Source organism: Pyrgilauda ruficollis, unplaced genomic scaffold (assembly GCF_017590135.1).
Source record: "Pyrgilauda ruficollis isolate IOZ18807 unplaced genomic scaffold, ASM1759013v1 scaffold9, whole genome shotgun sequence".
Taxonomy (NCBI): Eukaryota; Metazoa; Chordata; class Aves; order Passeriformes; family Passeridae; genus Pyrgilauda; species Pyrgilauda ruficollis.
This window is the reverse complement of record NW_024531043.1, coordinates 8221048-8239870: the sequence shown is the minus strand read 5'-3', so window position 1 is coordinate 8239870 and position 18823 is coordinate 8221048. Positions and strand designations below refer to the sequence as shown.

The 18823-nt window shown below is 44.7% G+C and overlaps 2 protein-coding genes across 23 annotated transcripts in view; both read left to right on the top strand.

The window, feature by feature from the left end:
- EP400 (E1A binding protein p400) overlaps positions 1-6948 on the top strand; it is a 56582-nt gene extending 49634 nt beyond the window's left edge. For 17 of the 22 annotated variants that reach the window (XM_041488329.1, XM_041488326.1, XM_041488327.1 and 14 more), the window contains 6 exons: positions 177-383; positions 680-875; positions 1187-1317; positions 1724-1891; positions 2592-2669; positions 4441-6948. In XM_041488329.1, coding sequence (XP_041344263.1) covers positions 177-383; positions 680-875; positions 1187-1317; positions 1724-1891; positions 2592-2669; positions 4441-4713 — 1053 coding nt within the window. In that variant the 3' untranslated portion in view covers positions 4714-6948. The remainder of the gene's footprint in view (positions 1-176; positions 384-679; positions 876-1186; positions 1318-1723; positions 1892-2591; positions 2670-4440) is intronic. The other 5 variants (XM_041488337.1, XM_041488347.1, XM_041488348.1 and 2 more) reach the window with 3 other exon arrangements.
- A 135-nt stretch (positions 6949-7083) lies between these two features.
- Positions 7084-14924, top strand: NOC4L (nucleolar complex associated 4 homolog). Its single transcript, XM_041489074.1, has 15 exons — positions 7084-7206; positions 7293-7416; positions 7506-7612; positions 7884-7991; positions 8121-8270; positions 8824-8923; positions 9223-9257; positions 9361-9411; positions 9952-10063; positions 10679-10739; positions 11276-11386; positions 12593-12756; positions 13139-13221; positions 13964-14077; positions 14379-14924. The coding sequence occupies exons 1-15, from the start codon at positions 7111-7113 to the stop codon at positions 14493-14495; spliced, it is 1533 nt and encodes a 510-aa protein (XP_041345008.1). The 5' UTR covers positions 7084-7110; the 3' UTR covers positions 14496-14924.
- The last annotated feature ends 3899 nt before the right edge of the window (positions 14925-18823 follow it).

Genomic DNA, 18823 nt, shown 5'->3' with positions numbered 1-18823 from the left:
GAAAGCACTTACTGCTGCTCGCTGGAAGCCATTGTGTAAAAGAGTTACATTTTAGATACTTGATCTTAGCTCTAGTCTGGCACAGAATGTTTCTCCTTTTAAGCTTTGGATGCAATCTCCATTTTTCTCCTGTAATTTAAACCATTGGGAGTGATGGAGATGTTTGATTTTTGCAGGAGCAGCTGATCAAGTTGCAGAAGCAGAAGCTGCAGCTCCCCCAGCAGCAGGCAGCGCAGCAGACACAGCAAGGGGCACAGCAGCAAACAGCACAAGTGCAAGTGCAGCAGCAGCAGCAAACGCAGCAGCTCACTGCTGTGACAGCCCCTCGTCCTGGCGCAGTCCTCACGGGCACTACGGTCACCAACCTGCAAGTGGCACGCCTGGTGAGTTGGCTTTGACTTGGCAAAAACAGTCTCAGACATCTCACTGTTGGCTGGTTTAAATTAACTGCTCATTCACGCTCACAAGTGTCCTTTGCATTGCTCTGGCAGTTCAAAAGGGGCAGCTATAACATAAATAACTTCACATTGTACTTACCCATTGATACCATCTCTGAATTGTGTCACTGTACAGAAGCCATTACATTTACAAAAATTTACAGCTATCACTTTATAATCACCTGTTATATGCAGCAAATCTTTCTGTGCTGGTACAATAATCTTCATTCCTTACTGCTTAGACTCGTGTTCCTGCTTCCCAGCTCCAAGCACAAGGACAGATCCAGGCCCAGACTCCACAAGCAGCACAGGTTGCTCTGGCAAAGCCTCCAGTGGTGTCTGTTCCAGCTGCTGTTGTGTCATCTGCAGGAGTCACCACACTCCCTGTGACTGTGGCAGGCATTAGTGTTGCCATTGGGCAGCCACAGAAAGCAGCAGGTATGTGAATGCAAGTTGGAAATAGGAAGAACTGTATTTCATAGCAGTCTCCTATAGCATAGACAATTTTTTTCTTGTAGGAAGAATGATGTTGGAACAAAAAATTAGCTTACTCATGCCCTTAGATAAGAAATTTTCTCTAATGTCACAATCATGTCTTATTCCCATTAAAATCAGTGGGTTGTTAGTGCTCAAAGCTGTGCAAATGTGTAAGTCTGTTAAAGCAGAATCTGTGTGTGCAAGCTGTGATTACTGGGACAAAGCAATAAACTGAAGACTCTTACAGTTCTAATTATTTCTGTAATTTTCAGGAGGCCAGACAGTAGTTGCACAGCCACTGCATGTCCAGCAGCTGCTGAAACTCAAGCACCACCAAGCAGCACAGCAGCAGAAAGCCATCCAGCCCCAGGTTGCACAGGGACAGGCTACTGTGCAGCAAAAGGTACCATTGTCTGCTCTGCCATTAACTTGTGCAGTGGTTCTGGATGACCAGGACACCCCTAGAGAGTCAGTCAGGATTTCTAGGTGTGAATCTTAGATATATCTAGAGAGAACAGGTTCTCACGTGCTTCATTTTTCCTGTAAAGTGGTTGATTGGTAGTTTTTAGTAAGTGTATTGTTGTGTGAGTGTTGTGTGTAAGAGAGAAACTTTTCATTAAACGCTTTAATTCTGAATACTTGTGTAAATGCATGAAGGCTTTCATCTAGTGCTCATTTTTTTTATTGCTAATCTTGGGAGAATTTTTTTCAATAATTAAATGTATTTAATCTTTTTTTCCCCCACATACCTATTCTTTAAAATACACTTACCTTTTGTAGTCATTGATGCCTTTTTTTCTCTTGTGCAGATAAATGCTCAACAGGTTACGGTCCAGACCCAACAGCAGACTTCACAGCAGCAAAAAGTAACTTATGCTACACAGCCTGCCATTAAAACACAGTTCTTAACAACTCCAATTTCCCAAACCCAGAAACCAGGTGGAACCCAGCAAGTGCAGGCCCAGATTCAGGTACAGGTAACACAGGTTTACACCCTTAAACTGTACTGGGACTGGAGAATTGTAAAGACAACAGGTGAGGTAGAACTCAGCACCCACTCATTTTAATTCTAGTCACACATTCATTTAAATTGATTTTTTAATAAAATTCACTGGTGCTGCATATGTGGCCTTGCAGCAAGTCAGAGCAATTGTGAGCTGCAAGTTTGCCTTTCCTCTTTGAACTAAAATAATTGAGTTACTCCTTTTTATTAGGCAAGGGATTCCATACTGTGTTTACTAAGGAAAATTCAGCCAGAGTTTTTCCTGTTTCTGGTGCTGCCTCACAGTTAATCTCTGGTAGCCTAGAGTAGGTGACAACTCACATACTTTCTTTTCTGCATAACTGTATCAGCCTAACCAAGGAAAAAGAAGGGGGTTAGGAATTGGAAGCCTTACTCTATAAAAAGTATATCCCAGATAATGGAACCTGTTAGAACTCATGTGTTTCCTTAGTTTTCTAGGTAGTCGGGAGGAAATGACTCTGTTGTAGTTAAAAGTGAAAATATTTCTCTTCCTCCCCTAGCTAAGTTCTTTTCACGGACCTAAAATGTTTCATAAACATTCAACCTCACTGAAAATGCCAAGCTGCAACTTACCATTAACAGGCCTTGGTGTTTTGCTGCTATCAGCAGCTTTTTATTTTGATCCAATCTTTCTTTATTTTATATCACCCCAGGTTGCGAAACTCCCACAAGTGGTCCAGCAACAAGCTACTGTTGCCAACATTCAGCAGATGGTTTCAGTTTCCCAACAGGTAGGTTTTGCTCTTGTCAAATATAGCACTGCAAACATGATCTTCAGAAAAGCTCATTTTTTTGGGATGTGTGTATTTTTCATGTTATGTGTAGCATAGATAGTATTTTTGAAGGATACAGCAAATCCCTTTCTATAAAAATAAGTCTTGAATACTGAATCAGCTGAGGTATATTCTCTGGTCTAAAACTTTCATAGATGTAGCAATGTTTGTTCATCACTGTGGATAAGCTGAAAAACAGATTTTTAAAGGTGTTTTCTAGAGCTGAAAGGCTGTTTAAAAATTGGTTTCTGGTGATGTATAGTCAATATAGCAAATAATTAAACTAATGAGCACCATCTGAGCTTTTTCCACAAAAAATTAGGACAAATTGAAGGTTACAAGTTGTTTTGTTTCAGTTCATTGAGCTGTGCCAAGTGCTGTGTGAAAGGCAGAACGGTGTGGTACCTGTTCCAGATGTGTGCTGGTAACAGACAGGGCTCAGGCAGGAGAAGCTCAGGTGGTTTGGTTCCCCTCCCCTAACGACCATGCAGTTTAGAATTGTTCAGAACAATTGTTCAGAACAATGTCATCCAGATCATTAGCAACAGGCCTACCTTAGGCAGTTGATTGGCAGGAGTGATTTAGCTTTGGAGGGTGGATGAAGTTCCTGCCTTTGGTGCACAAAAGTCTGGGCCAGTTGGCTCTTAACCTGCCACAGTTCACAGTGCAGAGTTTTACTGCAGAATAAAATCTGTGACTCTTTATCTCAAAATGGTGATAAAGTGGTGTAAGCTGTCTGATAACCACCTCAGATGTGAATGCTTCAAGGGCAAAGTACACAGCAGGAAGTAGAAACCTCATCAGTCAACACATCAGTTGCCCTCTGTAGTCAGGAAGAGCTGCTAGATCATTTTCAAAAGTCATCAATGGTGGCATAAAGACAAATAGTTTCCCTCCCATGCACACCAGTGACTACAGTGGCAGTAGGTTTAGGCCATAAGTATTTTTTAAACTATGGTCTTTATGTGTATGTGGCAATCTTTTTATCTGCATTTTTAGTGCTTCCCGCTGGAATCCTTTTGGAGCATTCAAGTGTTAATTTCTCCTCTGGAGAAGTCCTTGTAGCTTTGTTTGGTTTCTGCATCTGACAAAGACAGCTGAAGCTGCTCAGTTTTCATTACCTTGTCCTCTGAACAAGGAGATGTTGATTTTTTTTTTTCTCCCTTGCTCTGGGTAGAGCTATGAAAATTAAATGTCTGGATGGAGTCAAACTATTCTGCCATAAATTTGCAATAGAGTGGCAGCTGTAGTCTGAAAGGGAAATGGCAGAGACTGGTGGGAAGCCTCAGTGGCTGTATTTATTGTCACAATATGGGTGCAGAGGCAGCATTTTAACCTCTTTGGTCTTCTGGCTGTCCCTCTGTTCTTTTCCCTGCTCCTTCACTTCTGCAGTGCAGGAATTTTCCTGTATATCTGGTAGGGTTTCTATGCCTTTCATCTGCCTTCTGAAAGTATCTGAGGACATGTCCTTGGATTTGCACTGCAGAGACCCGAGTTACAGGGACTTTGGCTCTTAGTTCTGATTTATAAGGCTCTAGAAAATGTGACAGAGTGGTGTTTCTCAGTGAAACCACAGAGCCTCTGTTCCCAGAATCATTGTCCGAGTTGTTTGTCAGTTAAGAGAGCAAATACCTAAGGAAGCAGAATTCCTTCCGTAGAGCAGAAATGTAAGGATTGCTCAGTTTAATGCCAAACCATTTAGTAATTGCCTTTTCCTCCTGATGTGCAGGTACAAGCTCAGCCCCAGACTGTGACCCTTTCTCAGACGACAGCAGGTCAACAGCAGGTTCAGGTGATCCCTGCAACCACTGCTACTGCTCAGGTCGTGCAGCAGAAACTGATCCAGCAGCAGGTGGTGACCACAGCATCTCCCCAGGTTCAGGCTCCAGGTGTACAGAACCCAGCCCAGACACCAGCAACACCTGAGGCCCAGAGTCAGCAAGCAAAAGTACAGATGAGGACACCGACTGTCAGATTAAAGGCACCTACTAAACCAAGTTGAACTATTGCAGTAACAGAGAAACACAGTGTTTTGTGTTTGCTGAGACAAGTGAGAAGCTACTCCAAACATCCAAATGAAGACAAAACACCTCTATTTTTATTTTTTTTTTGTAGCAGAAGGTTTCTTGCTGGTGAACATTTAAACATGAAAACTCACGTGTAACTTCAGTGTATTAGCAACTGTTTAGCACTCAAACTCTGTACAAGATGCATTCTGCCTGTGTTCTCTGTGCTCATTTAAACCACATAAAGCAAGCATTACTTAGGTTGAAATTCTGCCCAGCTTCTCAAAAGTGAAATGGTGATCTGCCATAAATGTCAGTAAAATCCATCTGTGTTAGAACACCACACCTGCCTGTGGGCATGTGCAGCTCCTTGCTGTAGTTCAGTGTGTGCTCAGTACCCACAGTGAAGCCACACAAAGATCCAGGTGTAGTTGATACAGCACAGTATTTTCCATCTGTACAAAAGCTCTGTGTTGTTCTTCCCTGTGGTAAACACCCCTGGAAGATCTAACACAGGCTTGAAGTGCTGCCTGCAAAGTTTAGCCAATAAATGTGAAAACCTGTAAGTATATGTAATTAAAAAGGAAAAAAAAAAAGTTTCATTCTCCATTTTTGTAAGTCTTTTAAAATGTTTGTTAGTAGTTTTTGTGTACAGTTTACTGAATCACTCAACCTGTGTGCTCATTCTCGTATTTCACTTTAAAATAATGGATATTTTAGGCATGAGCTGAGTAAATACTGTGTTGATAGTAAATGTGTATTAAAGTGTAGCCCATTTTTTTTTGTAAAAGAATTGTTTAGTAGATACAGCTAAACAGATGATCCATAGCTGTTTCTCATGGGACTTTTGTCACAAAAAATCTCCAGCTGATAAAATCTAATCTCTCTGTTTCATTCTGCTCTTGCAACATGTTTAAATGTTCAGTACTTTTTACACGGCTTTCAGCTTGGGGGGTGGGGGGCTGGGGGAAGGGGAGAATAGTGAAATTAAATCTAAGACTTAATTCTTCAACTGTGTAAAGAGTAAGATCTAACTTTTGTACTATTCTTTTACTAAAGCTAACAATGAATGTATCTTCAGGTGGGTATTTTGGATGTGAATAGAGCGTGGCCTCTTCCTCCAAATCAGTTTGCCTTATTGTTATGGAGAAAAAAAAAAAGCAAAAAGCTGCATAGAACTGTGGGGGGTTTCTTTACTTTTCTTGCATACAATGAATAACAGAATTTGCAAACAGCACTGAGTGAGGAATCAAAAAACCCATGGTGGCTTGAAGGGATTTATTTTACTTTGGCCATAAAACTGCACAATGTGTAAAATCCAGACAAAATTACAACATTCCTTTTCTGAGATGGTTTTAAAATTATGTTTTCATTGTTTACTCTTTTAGGAAAGGAGCCTATTTAAGGGCAAGGAAAGCATATATTTTGTTTTTACCTCTGTATGTCCACACTTGTTGGTTCCTGGCAATCCACATGGCTTAAACAAGAAAGCATTCTCAGCCAGCTCCTCTGTGTTAGTTGGGATAGATACAGCCAGTTCTGTTCAGATCACAAATGCAAACATTGGCTCAGGCAGCGTTCCTGATTTTTTTATTTTATACCCCTTTTGTCCTGCATACTTTTTTTTTTTTTTTTCAGACCCTCAGGTGTACAAACACAAGGGCATTTTTTTTTAAACTGTTTTTGCATGCAGTAGTGTTCCCCTGACCCTGCTAACCCCTGGCATGTGCCATCCCCTAATCTTCACTGCCAGCCAGGGAGCTGGCACTGCTGACAGCAGAGTAGTTTAAAATGCAAAGCAGATGCAGTGGTAATGGATAGTGACACTGTGTACAGTATAGCCTTGCTCATCCAAAAACATTGCTTAGGTAGCCCCAGTTTTACTTTTAAGTGTTTAGCTTTTATGATGTGCATGAAGGTCGGGGTGGGGGGGAACACTTCCAGCAGTGGGAGAGCTGTTGGCTACGTCGTTGTGCTGGTCTGATTTGGTGTCTAAAGAGGCGATTGTTTCTTGTTTAGGTCAGTTGATGAAGTTAAAAAGTCACCTTTTTTTTTTTTTTTTTTCCTTCTAATTATTTTTTTTTCTCTTCCTCTCGATGTGTCTTTCTCCCGGGAGTGTGTTAGGAAGTCAGCCTGTACATAAGTGATGAACATTTGTACTCGACCCAGTAGGATGATAAGGAATAGTGCTGTATCCTACCTGAAGGTGTAATAAAGTGTACATTTTTATACCGCTGCCTCGCCCTGCCTTCTGTACGGGGGTGTTACCGGGAGGGGCGGTGTGGGCGGCGGGACGGATCCCGATCCCGATCCGGGTGGCGATCCCCGCCCCGCTGCCGGCCCCGCCTGCGGGCGGAGCGGCCGCGGCTCCTCCTCCATCCTCCCATGCGGGCATGGCGCGGGAGGCCGCGCTCGCCGCCTGCCTGGAGGCCGTGCTGGGCAGCCGCTCCAGCGCCAACCGCGTCTTCGAGCTCCTGGAGCCGCTGGCGGTGCGGGCCGGGCCGGGCCGGGCCGGGGGAGCGGGCTGAGGGAGGGCAGCGCGGCCGGGCCGCCGCTCTGACACGCTGTTCCCCAGGGCCAGGAGGAGCCGGAGGACATCGTGAGCGCCGCCAGGACCTGCAGCCGGCTGTTCGGGGCGCTGCTGGAGCGGCGGGAGCTGTTCGTGGGGCCGCTGCCCGACCAGGACGCCGCTCTGGGCGGTGAGCACGGAGCGGGGCCCGCGGCGCTGCCCGGGACAGGCGCGGCCCTGCCCGAGCCCAGCCTGTGTGTGTCTGTCTGTCCCTCACAGAGAGCTACAGCGCCGAGGACAAGTACAGGATATGGATGAGGCACCGCTACAGGGACTGCGTGGGCTGCCTGGGCGAGCTCCTGGGGCACGACGCCTTCCAGGTCAAGGTGGGTCCTGAGCCCGCTGCTGGCCCACGGGGCCTTCACGGGGCTCCCGTGGGGCTCTCGCCCGGCATCTCAGTGTGGGAGGGCAGGCAGTGCTGTAAGACAACACTGATGCTCTGCTCACCAGCAGCGAGCATGCAGCCTTCTCAGGAAATAATATATTATTCTTCCGTTGAGTTTGATCCCTGGTGTTCTTGTTTAGGTGGTTTTTTTTTTTTTTTTTTTTTTTTTTTTTTTTTTTGTGTGTGATGTTGCTTTCTTTTTTTTCTTAAAGGAGTTGGCACTCTGCACGCTCATGAAGTTTGTGGAATTGGAGGCACAGTATCCATTGATCAAAATAGAGTGGAAGGGAACTTTAACGTTTCCATGTGACCTTCTTAAGGTAAGCTGCAGAACTGAGAAGTCCCTCTTGTCAGTGACCTGATGGCACACGAATTCATGTGCCCTCAGCCTCTCACTGTTCTCCAGTGCTGTGAGAGACTGACTCATTGCTTTCCAAACCCTTTGTTAGGTGGTTGTTGATGGTTTGCTTCCCACCACCGAGGACGCCTCACTGCTGATCTCCCGCTTTCAGGAGTACCTGGAGTACGACGACGTGCGGTACTTTGTCATGAAGGCTGTCACTGCCAGCATCGGGCAGGTCATGCAGAAGACAAAGGAGGTAACAAATTGTTCCTGCTCAGGTGGCTCTGGATGAGCTGCTCTGGGTTGTGTGTCTTGTGTGTGAAGCAGGGAGGAGTTAGTAGTGTATGGAAATATTTGGAAGCCAGAGAAATGAGTGTGCCCACTGGAGGCATTGATGTTTTTCTTATGTATGTCAGTATGCCAAGACTGGCTTTACTCAAAACACATACTGTTCTTTCTGGTCTAAGCTCTAGCTTCTGTTTTACCCAAATCTTTACAGCTTGGGTGACACACAGAGAACTTTTAATTCTGTTTACACTGGTGCAGAGGAAGAACCTGTTTCCTTCATTGAATCCACCAGTTTTGTTAAACCAGAATAAGTGCAGAGATAGGTTTCATGTTGGATAAACATGTAGTACTCCAGGCTGAGGCTGCAACAGAGAAGATACCAGTGTGTAGTTTAATCATCATTTTCCCTTTCTTTTTCCTAAATATATTCAGTACTTGGATACAGGGCAATATTGAAGCCCAGCATCTTGTTATCTGATGTGGAACTTGCTTCATGTTTGTTTATATGCTTTTTTCCTCAGAGGCCGCTGCCTTTTTACCAGCAGAATGTATTTTCCCTCATCTCACCTATTAACATGCCAAACAAAGAGTCTGAGATGGTCAAATTTATGGTCAAGCAAGGTTAGTAAACTCTGCATGATATACTGTGTGTGAAAAGGAAATTAGGTTTATGATTTTTAGTATGTAAAGACTTTGTTATTGTTTGCTGATGAAGAATTACTGCTTCTTTGATCACTGTGATTCTAAACAGTCTTAAAAATCCACATTCCTCAGTCTGCAGGGGGTCTGTTGTGGCCTTGTATCAAATTAGGTACTTCAGCCCAGGTTTTTAGAGCATCAAAGGGCTAAGTTAAAAAGGGTCATCTTCATTTTTTGAATATCCATTTCAAGTTTAACATCTGGTTTCTCTTTCTTCTTAGATAACCGTGAGGAGTTGAAATTTTCAAAGCTGCAGGTAACTGTTCATTTGGTGCATTAGAATTGAAATTTTGTCTGCTTAAAACAGAGCATTATCTGTAGTAGTGTGTTTAACTCACCGTTTGCAATTCTGTTTTAAGGCACACAAACAGGTGTTTGAGAAAATGTGGCTGACTTTTTTGAAGCACAAGGTGAGTGTTACTTCTGCCACTGATCTGTGTTGCTCTTTAATTTAAGGATTGCTGACCCTTAATAGTTTTGTCCAGCCTTGCAGGAAGCTGCTGGTAGGACCCCAGAATGTTTTGAGTGTTGGGTGGGAACAGCCCAGTGACCATTTCTGTTGGATCACTCTGCCAAGAAACATGACCTCATATATGACCTGCTTTTTCTCCTTACCCTCAGCCTTTTTTCCCTGCCTTAAACATCTCTGCCCATAAGGGTGATCTGCAGCATTACAATCTCTGCTCACAAGCTGAACCTTCCCCAGCCTTTTTCCTGCTGGTTTTCCCCATCTGAGTGATGAGGCTGTTAGCTGTCAGCTCCTGCTTCTTGAGTGAACTTCCTTGGTGTCACTTGTAAACTCTCCCATTTGGGAACTGCTGCTGCAAGCTGTTCTGCATTTTCCTGGCACATTCCCTTCTGCTTGTGCATTGCTTTTTTGAGACACAGGTTGCTGCTGCTGACTGAGTTCTCCCTGCAGTGCTTTCTCCGTGTTGTTTTGTCCTTCACAGCTGCCCCCTGGCCTTTACAAAAAGGTTCTTGTCATTCTGCACGACTCTGTCCTGCCTTACATGAACGAGCCCACTCTCATGATGGACTTCTTGACAGTGGCCTATGGCATAGGTGAGTGAGAACAGCCTTTTGTCCTTTGTGGCACCCCCAGCGTGGGACAGATGGACTTGGAAGCTCTGCTGGATGCAGCACCACACCCTGGGTGATGGAATGGGTGTACTTCTGGCTGGGATGGAGCTAAGGAGCTAATCAACTCCGTTGTCCCTGAAAGTGAGATGATCTTGCCTGTGTTTGTCAATGTCATTGCTCCTTGTGTGTATATTTAAGGCTTTGGGGAAGAGTAGAACACTGGAGTAAGATGTTTTAAATATAGAGTTCAGCCAGTGCTGCTGATCCAAACACAGGATCCAGATTCCTGCAGAAATGTGCTTTTTGAGCAGACTTTTGCCTCCCCACTGTGACTTTGTTTAGGAATTAGAGCAGCACATTTGGTGTCTCAGTTGTTGAACGTTTGTTCTACTAAACTACAGCTTAATCTTTGTAGGAAACTTGGGAGTCTCTGGAAAGGTGTAGATGAAATTGTGTCACCTTTCAGCCATCACACTGGCTCTGATTTCAGCTATTGAGTTTTGCTTTCCTTCTGGGAAGATTGTATTATAGAAAAAAAACTTGATTATTTTTTTCTACTTATTTTTGTTGTGTTGATATCTGTCTGTTTTCTTACAGGTGGAGCAATCAGTCTTCTAGCCCTAAATGGGTTGTTTATTTTGATTCATCAGCATAATCTGTAAGTAAAAAGAGTATATTGTTTAAAGGAACATGGGTTTTTGCATTTATGTCTTTATGTAAGAGAAACTGAAATGGATTCACTACACCTTTAGGCTTTGAAATTCCCCCATGAGAAAGCCAAACTGCACAAGAGGCTCAGGCTGTTTGGATGCTGAGCTTTTTGGCTGTCTGATTTCTTGTACAACTGAACCTAAATAGTCTGTTCTCTAGGCTGTGGTTGCTCAGCACTTAAAAATCAATTTCCATTGATCTGATTACAGGGTGAAGCCATGGTCTTTGGTGTCCCTTTCACTGCATCCTGTACCATTTGCAGTCGCTGGACATGGCTTCACACCCTGAAGATAGCTGGGCACTGCAAGAGCCATAAATTCACCTTGCAGCTTGTTTTCAAGTGGAGACTGTAGAGGGAAGCCTAAGAGAGCTAAACAGAGCACAGCAGTGGGCTGGGGTGCTGTTAATGAAAGCACAAATAGATTTAGACACAGTCCCTCTGTACACCACTAATGGATGGTGTATTTTTCCTATTTTCAACAGGGAGTATCCTGACTTTTACAAGAAGCTGTACAGTCTGTTAGACCCTTCCATCTATCACGTGAAGTACCGAGCTCGCTTTTTCCACCTGACTGATCTGTTTTTGTCTTCATCGTAAGTAGCATCTTTATTATGTGTGCTCACACATTTTCCTCCTGCTTTTCTGTTCTTGAGCAGTCTCCCACATGTCTGGATTTAATGTATTCAGTGTGCCTGCTGGATTAGATACATTTTTATGGAGAAAACTGATTCCGAGACTATTATTGTAGTCTTGTGTAATTTTTCATGTGCTATTTTTGAAGATTTGCCTCACAGCCATGGATTTTCAGAAAGGAAGAATTGCAGTTAGTTATCAGAGTTTGAGCTGCAAGTGCTTATGGATGTGTTTTTGATCTCTGTTCCACTTTGGGTGAAAGTGATGAATTTTCTGTCTTGTCTTTGTAAAAATGGAAAAGTAAAATTTGCAGGCTTTTTATAGATTAAAAAGCTGTTGATAAATGGATGGCTTTTTGCAGACATAAAGCACTGAAATGTGAAGTGTTTGACAGCCTGTCTTGATGTTGTCAGTTCACTGTACACAGGGAAGAAATGGGATAGGCAGCTGGTCATATAGTTGCTGTCATATATTATAAAATAACCCAACAGTAACACAGCACCAGGCACTTCATATCCAACCCCCTTGTATTCCTGGTGTACCTTGGAGAGAGTGACAAGACCTCTGGGTAACTTTGTTGAGCCTGGCAGGTGTAGTGAGGCCTGAGTGAAAATGGTCATTTTCATCTTCTGACATGAAGAAGGGGCCTAAATGAGGTGGTTGCTGTTAGAAATGTGCATTTTTACCATTAAAAAAAATAATTATGCTGCACATTTACACTACATGGGAGCTTTATGTTCCCATTGACAGCTGCAGTGCTTGGAAGTGTTATGTAAATTTAACACCATGGCCTGTGTATTAATTAAACCCACAAAATGACATAAGAAGCATATAATTAAGGTTGCCTGACCAAGCACTCAGTTCATGAAAGGACTGAATAAAGTTTGCCATGGGAATGGCCACGTACAGGGGCTGTGCTTGGCAATGGTGCCACGTGTCAGGATTGAATCTCACAGTGAGCTGAGATTATTCCTGCACTGAATGTAAAATCCCCCAAAAATCTGTTCCAGCGAGCACACAACAAAAAAGCGAGATCCCTAAAGCTTCTCTTTACTCCACAGCCAGAACAGCCTGACGAGCCCCCTGACGTGCTGTTGGGGTGGCTGGGGCTGCTGGCTGTCCTGCCAGGGCTGTAACAGCTGCTCCCTGCTGTCCCCTGTCCCCAGGCACTTGCCAGCGTACCTGGTGGCGGCGTTCATCAAGCGGCTGGCGCGGCTGGCGCTCACGGCCCCTCCCGAGGCTCTCCTCATGATCATCCCCTTCATCTGCAACCTCTTCCGCAGGCACCCGGCCTGCAGGGTGCTGCTGCACAGACCAGGAGGGCCAGCAGGTAACGGGGGACTTGTGGTGTGCCTGTAAGGCAGCATAAAGAGGAGCATTCCTGTGGAGGAAAAGGGGAGATGGCAGTTCTGAGGGTTGGAAGGATCCCTTTGTCCTGTCCCTTGAGTTTGTGAAAGGTCAGCAGGATCCTGCTGTTATGTTCAAAGCTATTCCAAGTGCCCTACTTCCTTTGCTCTTTAAAAGTAACATGGTTCTGTAGTGCTGCCAGCAGTGACTCTTGGGTCATGCTGGGATTTGTCAGTTTGTCCCTGGAACCATAAATGACTTGGGAAGGAGCAACTCTGGCTGCAGCACTGCTCTGGGGCTGTGTTCCCTTTGGGTTTATGTACATCACACAGGAGGTGTTAGCTGTGTATCTCCTATTTCCTTAGATATGTCAGAAGATCCATATGTTATGGAGGAGAAGGAGCCATCTGAAAGCAGAGCTTTGCAGAGCTCTCTCTGGGAGATTCAGGTATGTCATCCCAAAATGAGCATCTGGGTCTGGTATGGGTCTCTTCCACCTTTGCTGCTTCCCTGACATGTGTTGGCAGTGGACAGCCCCTTTCACAAGAACCTGCTTGACATATATCTTGCAAATGAGATGAGTTCTTTTACTCTGCCTCATTTTCTGTCCTAGCAAAGGATTCCATACACTGGAGAAATGTATGTGCTAGATAGTGGGTGACTTGTGAGCACACATTTGAACTTGCAGTTCAGAGCTGAAACAGACTAAATAGCTGCAAATGGACCAGGCTCTGGAGGGGAGAGAGGAACTTGGTGAGCACTGGTGGAAGTGAACTGAGTAGAGGCAGGTTATCCTCTAGAAATGGATGAGGGGTTTGTGTAGGGGGCTCAAGCAGCAGCAAGAATGATGTGCAGGAGCTGGAATTCTGGAGAGCTGGAGCTTGGGTGTGGCATGAGGGCGCTGTTAGGGGGCAGAATTGGGTTATGCAGTGTAGGCATGGCCTGTGGATGAATTTGTCTTGAGCTGGATGTGATCATGTGAGAGGAGCCTTTGACATGTTTGAAAGATGCCTGAAATGAGGATTTTGTGAAAATGCTGTAGTAGCATGGTGTAGCAAACTTGGATTTAATGGAATTTGGTGGTCACTGGAGATCTGACCAAAAAATGAGCAGACTCCTGTGTGGGAGTGCAGATGGATGTGTGTTACCCTATACTTTTAGATTATCTCCTGTTTGTCTTACTTTTCCAGTCTCTCCAGAACCATTATCACCCAGATGTGGCCAAGGCAGCTGCTGTCCTGAACCAGTCCCTGTCTGAAATGGAGGATGACATATCAGGGCTCCTGGAGCTCTCAGCTTCTGAGGTAATGCTGCTGTGCCTTTGTGAATGACTGGAACCAGAGGAAAGGAAATTCTGGATACAGCAGCCTTGCTTATCTGCCTTGCTGCTGGGGAGGGAGCTGCACTGGCTTGGTTACCCAGAACCAGGGCAAACCAGGAAAATGTTCTGTTAAATAACAGCATGAGCAACAGTGGTGACAGGGCTGGCTCTTTTCTTTGAAGTGTTTATTTGCTGGATGTTTTAAGACTTCAGAGGGTGCAGTGTTACTGGGGTGAAGAGCCTGTGCTGAGTTTTGACAATATTTTCTGGTTTTTATTTTGTAGCTTTTTGATAGAGAAGTAAAGAAAAAGGCTGTTGATGTGCCCCTGGAGTTTGAGCAAGTACGAGGTTTGTTTGGGAAGAAAAATGACATTTTTGCGGAGCACTTCAGTTTAGACTGATGCCATCTCTTACCAAAACACATCTGTCAGCAGCTGGATCTTAGGGACACAGAAAGCTCCCATGTGCTCTGCACCCCTTTCCTGTGAGGGGAGCTGCACTGCTTGAGCTGCAGCCTTCTTCAGTCCCCTTGCCACTGCCCCTGGATGGACTTTGCTGTGATTCTCACACTTGCATACTGACACCTGCTATTTGGGAGGGATTTTCCCTCGAAGCAAGTGTTTCTGGACTTGTTCATGGCTGGGATCCCAGTCCTCCCCCCAGAACTGCTGGTGCTGGCTGTGACCAGGGGCTGCAACAGCAGACATCTCACTGCTGTTCCATGGGACTGAGGGGAATTGCATTCTCTGACTGCTCTTGTTTTTCAGATGTTTTACTTTTATATGAGAGCTGACAGCCTGTTTGTAATAAACGTCTTCAATACATAAGTGTAAACACCTGATGTATTATAATTATATTTTATATGCATTTTTAAGCTCATCTTGAGAGGGATGTTTATCTTCCTTGTACTCAGCACTCCCACGTTCAAGGCAGTGAAACTGGTTTGTCTAACAACTCCAAAAATGCTCAGTAAATCCATCTAGGAAATGCTGCTGGTGTTCCTTCCTGTACATCCATCTCGTGCACTGAGGTTGCTGGATTCCAGATGCTCAGGAGCTTTGGAAGTGAACATAATCCTGGTGCCTGCTGTAGCAGGGAGGCCAGCTGATGTGCAGTGGGAGGCTAATCCTTGAGTTTTGCTTCAGAATGATAAGCAGCTTGGTGTAGTTTTGCTTGCAGCCTGCATGTGTTTTGGGAGCTCTGGCCAGAGTGTATCCAGGGGCTAATAACTTTTTAACTCCATTGCTGCTGGATGCTTTTGTTAATTTTTCATATACTTCCAGAAGTCATGCACAAATTCCATTTGATTGGGTTCCCCCCAAGCTTTTAAGTTTGAGATAAACTCATTACTAAGAGCAGAGATGAACTCAGGAGTTTTTTAAAACTCATTTTCAACAACTTATTGTTACCTCCTTAGATTTAAACTCTGCTTGCATAATTTGAAATCATATTTTGTGGAAGAGCAAATTACAATGAAGAAAGTGGAGGGCAAAAAATCCAATTTCTGGCAGCCAAGTCTGGTTAAGTCAAGGAAAACTGCAGCTGTCTTGGAGACACTGAAGTGTTACATTTTCTTCATCCAGTTTTTTTCATGCTTTCCAAACAGTGGACGTGTCCTCACAGTGTAGAGCTCTACATATTTTTTTTTTTTTTTTTTTTTCCTTTCTGATGCTTTTGAATTCAAATGGGGTGTTTCTGAGGATTGATATTTCTCCGCTGTTTCTTTGGAAGTCTCTTTCTTTGTTCTCTGGTGAAAGGGCAATGCTACCTAAGAAAAGCCTGCTTTTCTTCTTTCTTTGACTTCTGGTATCTGAGGTGGGAAGGCAGAATGGTTGAGATGTAACTTTCAACTTGAGAGGCCTCAGTTCAGGTTCACCCAAGCTCTGTAGTTCATCTCCAAGATGTATCTCCCTTTGTCATGGGGGTTTTGTCTCTATGTGTTTGGTAAACTTCTTGAGGTGCTCTGCTGTAGCAGTGAGAACCACATGGCTCACTTTGGAAGAGGTCCATGCACCATCTCAGATGAATGACTGTATTTGAAAGAATGAATGTCTGTGTTGAATGGCTTTCTCTGATTTATTTTATTCAGGGTGGCCCCAATTATATCTGTGTGTAATTGCTGGTGGGCAGTGTCATTCAGTTCTGTGATTATATTGACACTCAGGAGTGCTGGGCTGTTTTTGAAAGCACAAGTATTGAACCACTTGGGCATGGGGCAAATCCACATCTCAAAGTGCTGAAAATGAGGGAGTTTGGTTGTGTCTACATGGACAGAGGGTAAACAGTGTCCTCAGGGCTGTGTGACCTGTGTGCCTGTCTGTCCTTCTGGGCTCTCCTGGCACCAACAGGGACACCCTGCACGAGGGGCAGATGGATTTGGTGGGGAATATTGGAAAGCAGCAGCTCCTGCCTTGCGGTGTGGCCGTCTGCTGCCTATGGGGACAGCCTTGTATCTGAGACTGAATAGCCACAGCCTAAAGCATTATCCAAGCACCAGGAAAAGGAATGCCATGGAAAGGAAATGGAAATCCCTGTGTTTTTCAGGAGGAGGACTGCAAAGGCACCAGCATCTCCAGTGTTCCACCAGCTGTGGATCCCAAGTACCACACTGCAGTGAGCAGTGCCTGCATTGGAGCAGGATGCAATTCATGTTTTCCAGAGCATTCCCAGTGTGCTGGGAATGTGTGGTGCCTGTGTGCTGCCCGTGGCAGCTCCTGCTGACACTGAGGCAGAGGCTCAGGCTGATGCAGGGTGTTTCCAGATTCCTCAGCACATTTCAGTGCCGAGCTGGAAATGCTGTTAGCGCTTTACTCGAAGTATCTGCAGCTGACTGGGAGTGACTTAATTATTTTGTGATGATGCCTGGCAGCCCCAGCACAGTCCCACTGTGCTTGGTGCAGTCAAACCACAGACAGCTCAGAGGAGCTTGCAGCTGAAGGCCTGGGTGCACTTCGGACAAGCCTTGAAGGTCTTCCACAGACTCCCCCAGCCCTGATGCTGCTCTTACCTTAGCAGCATTTTTAAACTAGCTCTTAGGTGCAGATAGTTTTAAGCCCCTGCCTGTCCTTGGAAAAACATTCCACCTGGTCTTTCATCAAGGTTTTATCTTTCAACTTTCACCCCTTTCCCCTCAAATAGGAGGCATCAAGAAAAAAAATCAGCTGTTATAAATATTGAAAGTTTCATCTGCACAGAGTGAGCAACCCTTATCAGGCTGCACACCTGCTGCTGCTCCTGCTCTCCAGGTCTCCACAGACTGTAGATTATAGATGCTTTAATCATGGGGTGTATTAACTGGAAGGCCAGATTGAAGTACCAGGCAGCGAGTGCATAAGTCACTCCTGTTATTATTTGGTTTTTATCAGATTTGGGGAGGGGGGAGAGAGCTGTTCTGGGGGTTTTTGTTGTTGTTGGGCTACTTCAGTGAGCATAAAACATAGTTTTATGAAAACATTGACATAACCCTGCAGCCTCCCCACCCATCACTGCCTGGGTCCCCCACCACAGGGTAACGATAAGGTCTCTGACTCAATGGACTGCCCTTGGTTTGTTTTCCTGAGCTTCCATTCTAAGTCATCCCAGCCTGGCTGCAAAATAGAGCTGCTCAGCAAGATCATGATGTGATTTATCTGGGGAGTCAAAGGTTGAGGTGACCACAATGTTTGTGTTAATCAGCTTAGCTTCTTTTAAGATATTCATTGGGAGATAGAGGGAGGTGCAAATTTACATCTGTGAGTGCTGCTATTAGCATTAAGGTGGTTTCATGTCCCTGAGATAGTGAGAGCTACAGTGCCATAACCCCTGTGTTTTCCTCTATCTAATTTGGGAAAACAAGCTCTCATTTAATTTACAGCTCTGCTCAGGCAAAAAGGGCTACAGGATCTCAGTTCAACTGACACTAGCTTTTTCCAGCACTATCATAATCAATATTCATTAACTGAAGCCTATTGGACTTGGAGATTTACTGCTATTAATAAGCCAAGAGTCTATCTTTGTGTAGTTTATGAAGAAAGTTTGAGACCTGTTACTAAAAAGAATTGCTTTTCTGCAGTTTTTTTGCCCTGTCCCTGGGCCATACTTGCACCTCTAAAAAGAGATTTCTGGAGCATGTGAATAGAGCCAAAAGAGATAAAATCAGAGAAACTGCCTTCCTCTTCCAGAGGAATAAACCCCAGCAGACAGGATGCTCTGGTTGATGGTGCATACAGAGATGTGAACATCATCTCTGTCCTAACAGAGTTAAAAGCTGCAAACTCTGTGTCCTGCTGGTTATCCCCATTTTGTTGATAAATGCACAGAGTGAACCTTATCAAAATGAGCAGGCTGCAGGCCTGCTAATGGAGCTGTGCTTGTGCTGAAGATAATTGATGCCTCAGTAATGCCACGAGTTATCCAGAGCGGTGTGTGAGGAGAAGCATCAATCACAGGTGCTCCTGTTAACTTTTATCACATATTGAGGTGGGTGGCAAGGTGCATTCTTGGGCTGCTCTTGGGGAAAGAGTGGTGGACTCTGAGATACAAACTGAACGAATCATCACATCCCTTTTCCTGCATCATTTTCCTGCACCCTGGGAGTGTGAGGATTTACATTTTAGTAATCTCTGCTGGAGCTGGGAGATCTCACGTGCTGTGGTGTTGGAAGCACGTTTGATGGCCAAGAGCTGCAGTGCCCAAGCGGGAGACAGCCTTGCTGGTGAGCAGTGTGACAGCTGCAGTGTCCCTGCAAGGA

Coding starts and splice junctions, on each gene's coding strand:
- NOC4L (XM_041489074.1), top strand. CDS start 7,111: ATGGCGCGGGAGGCCGCGCTCGCCGCCTGCCTGGAGGCCGTGCTGGGC. Junction 7,613..7,883: donor ACGACGCCTTCCAGGTCAAG/GTGGGTCCTGAG, acceptor TTTTTCTTAAAG/GAGTTGGCACTCTGCACGCT. Junction 9,258..9,360: donor TGAAATTTTCAAAGCTGCAG/GTAACTGTTCAT, acceptor TTCTGTTTTAAG/GCACACAAACAGGTGTTTGA.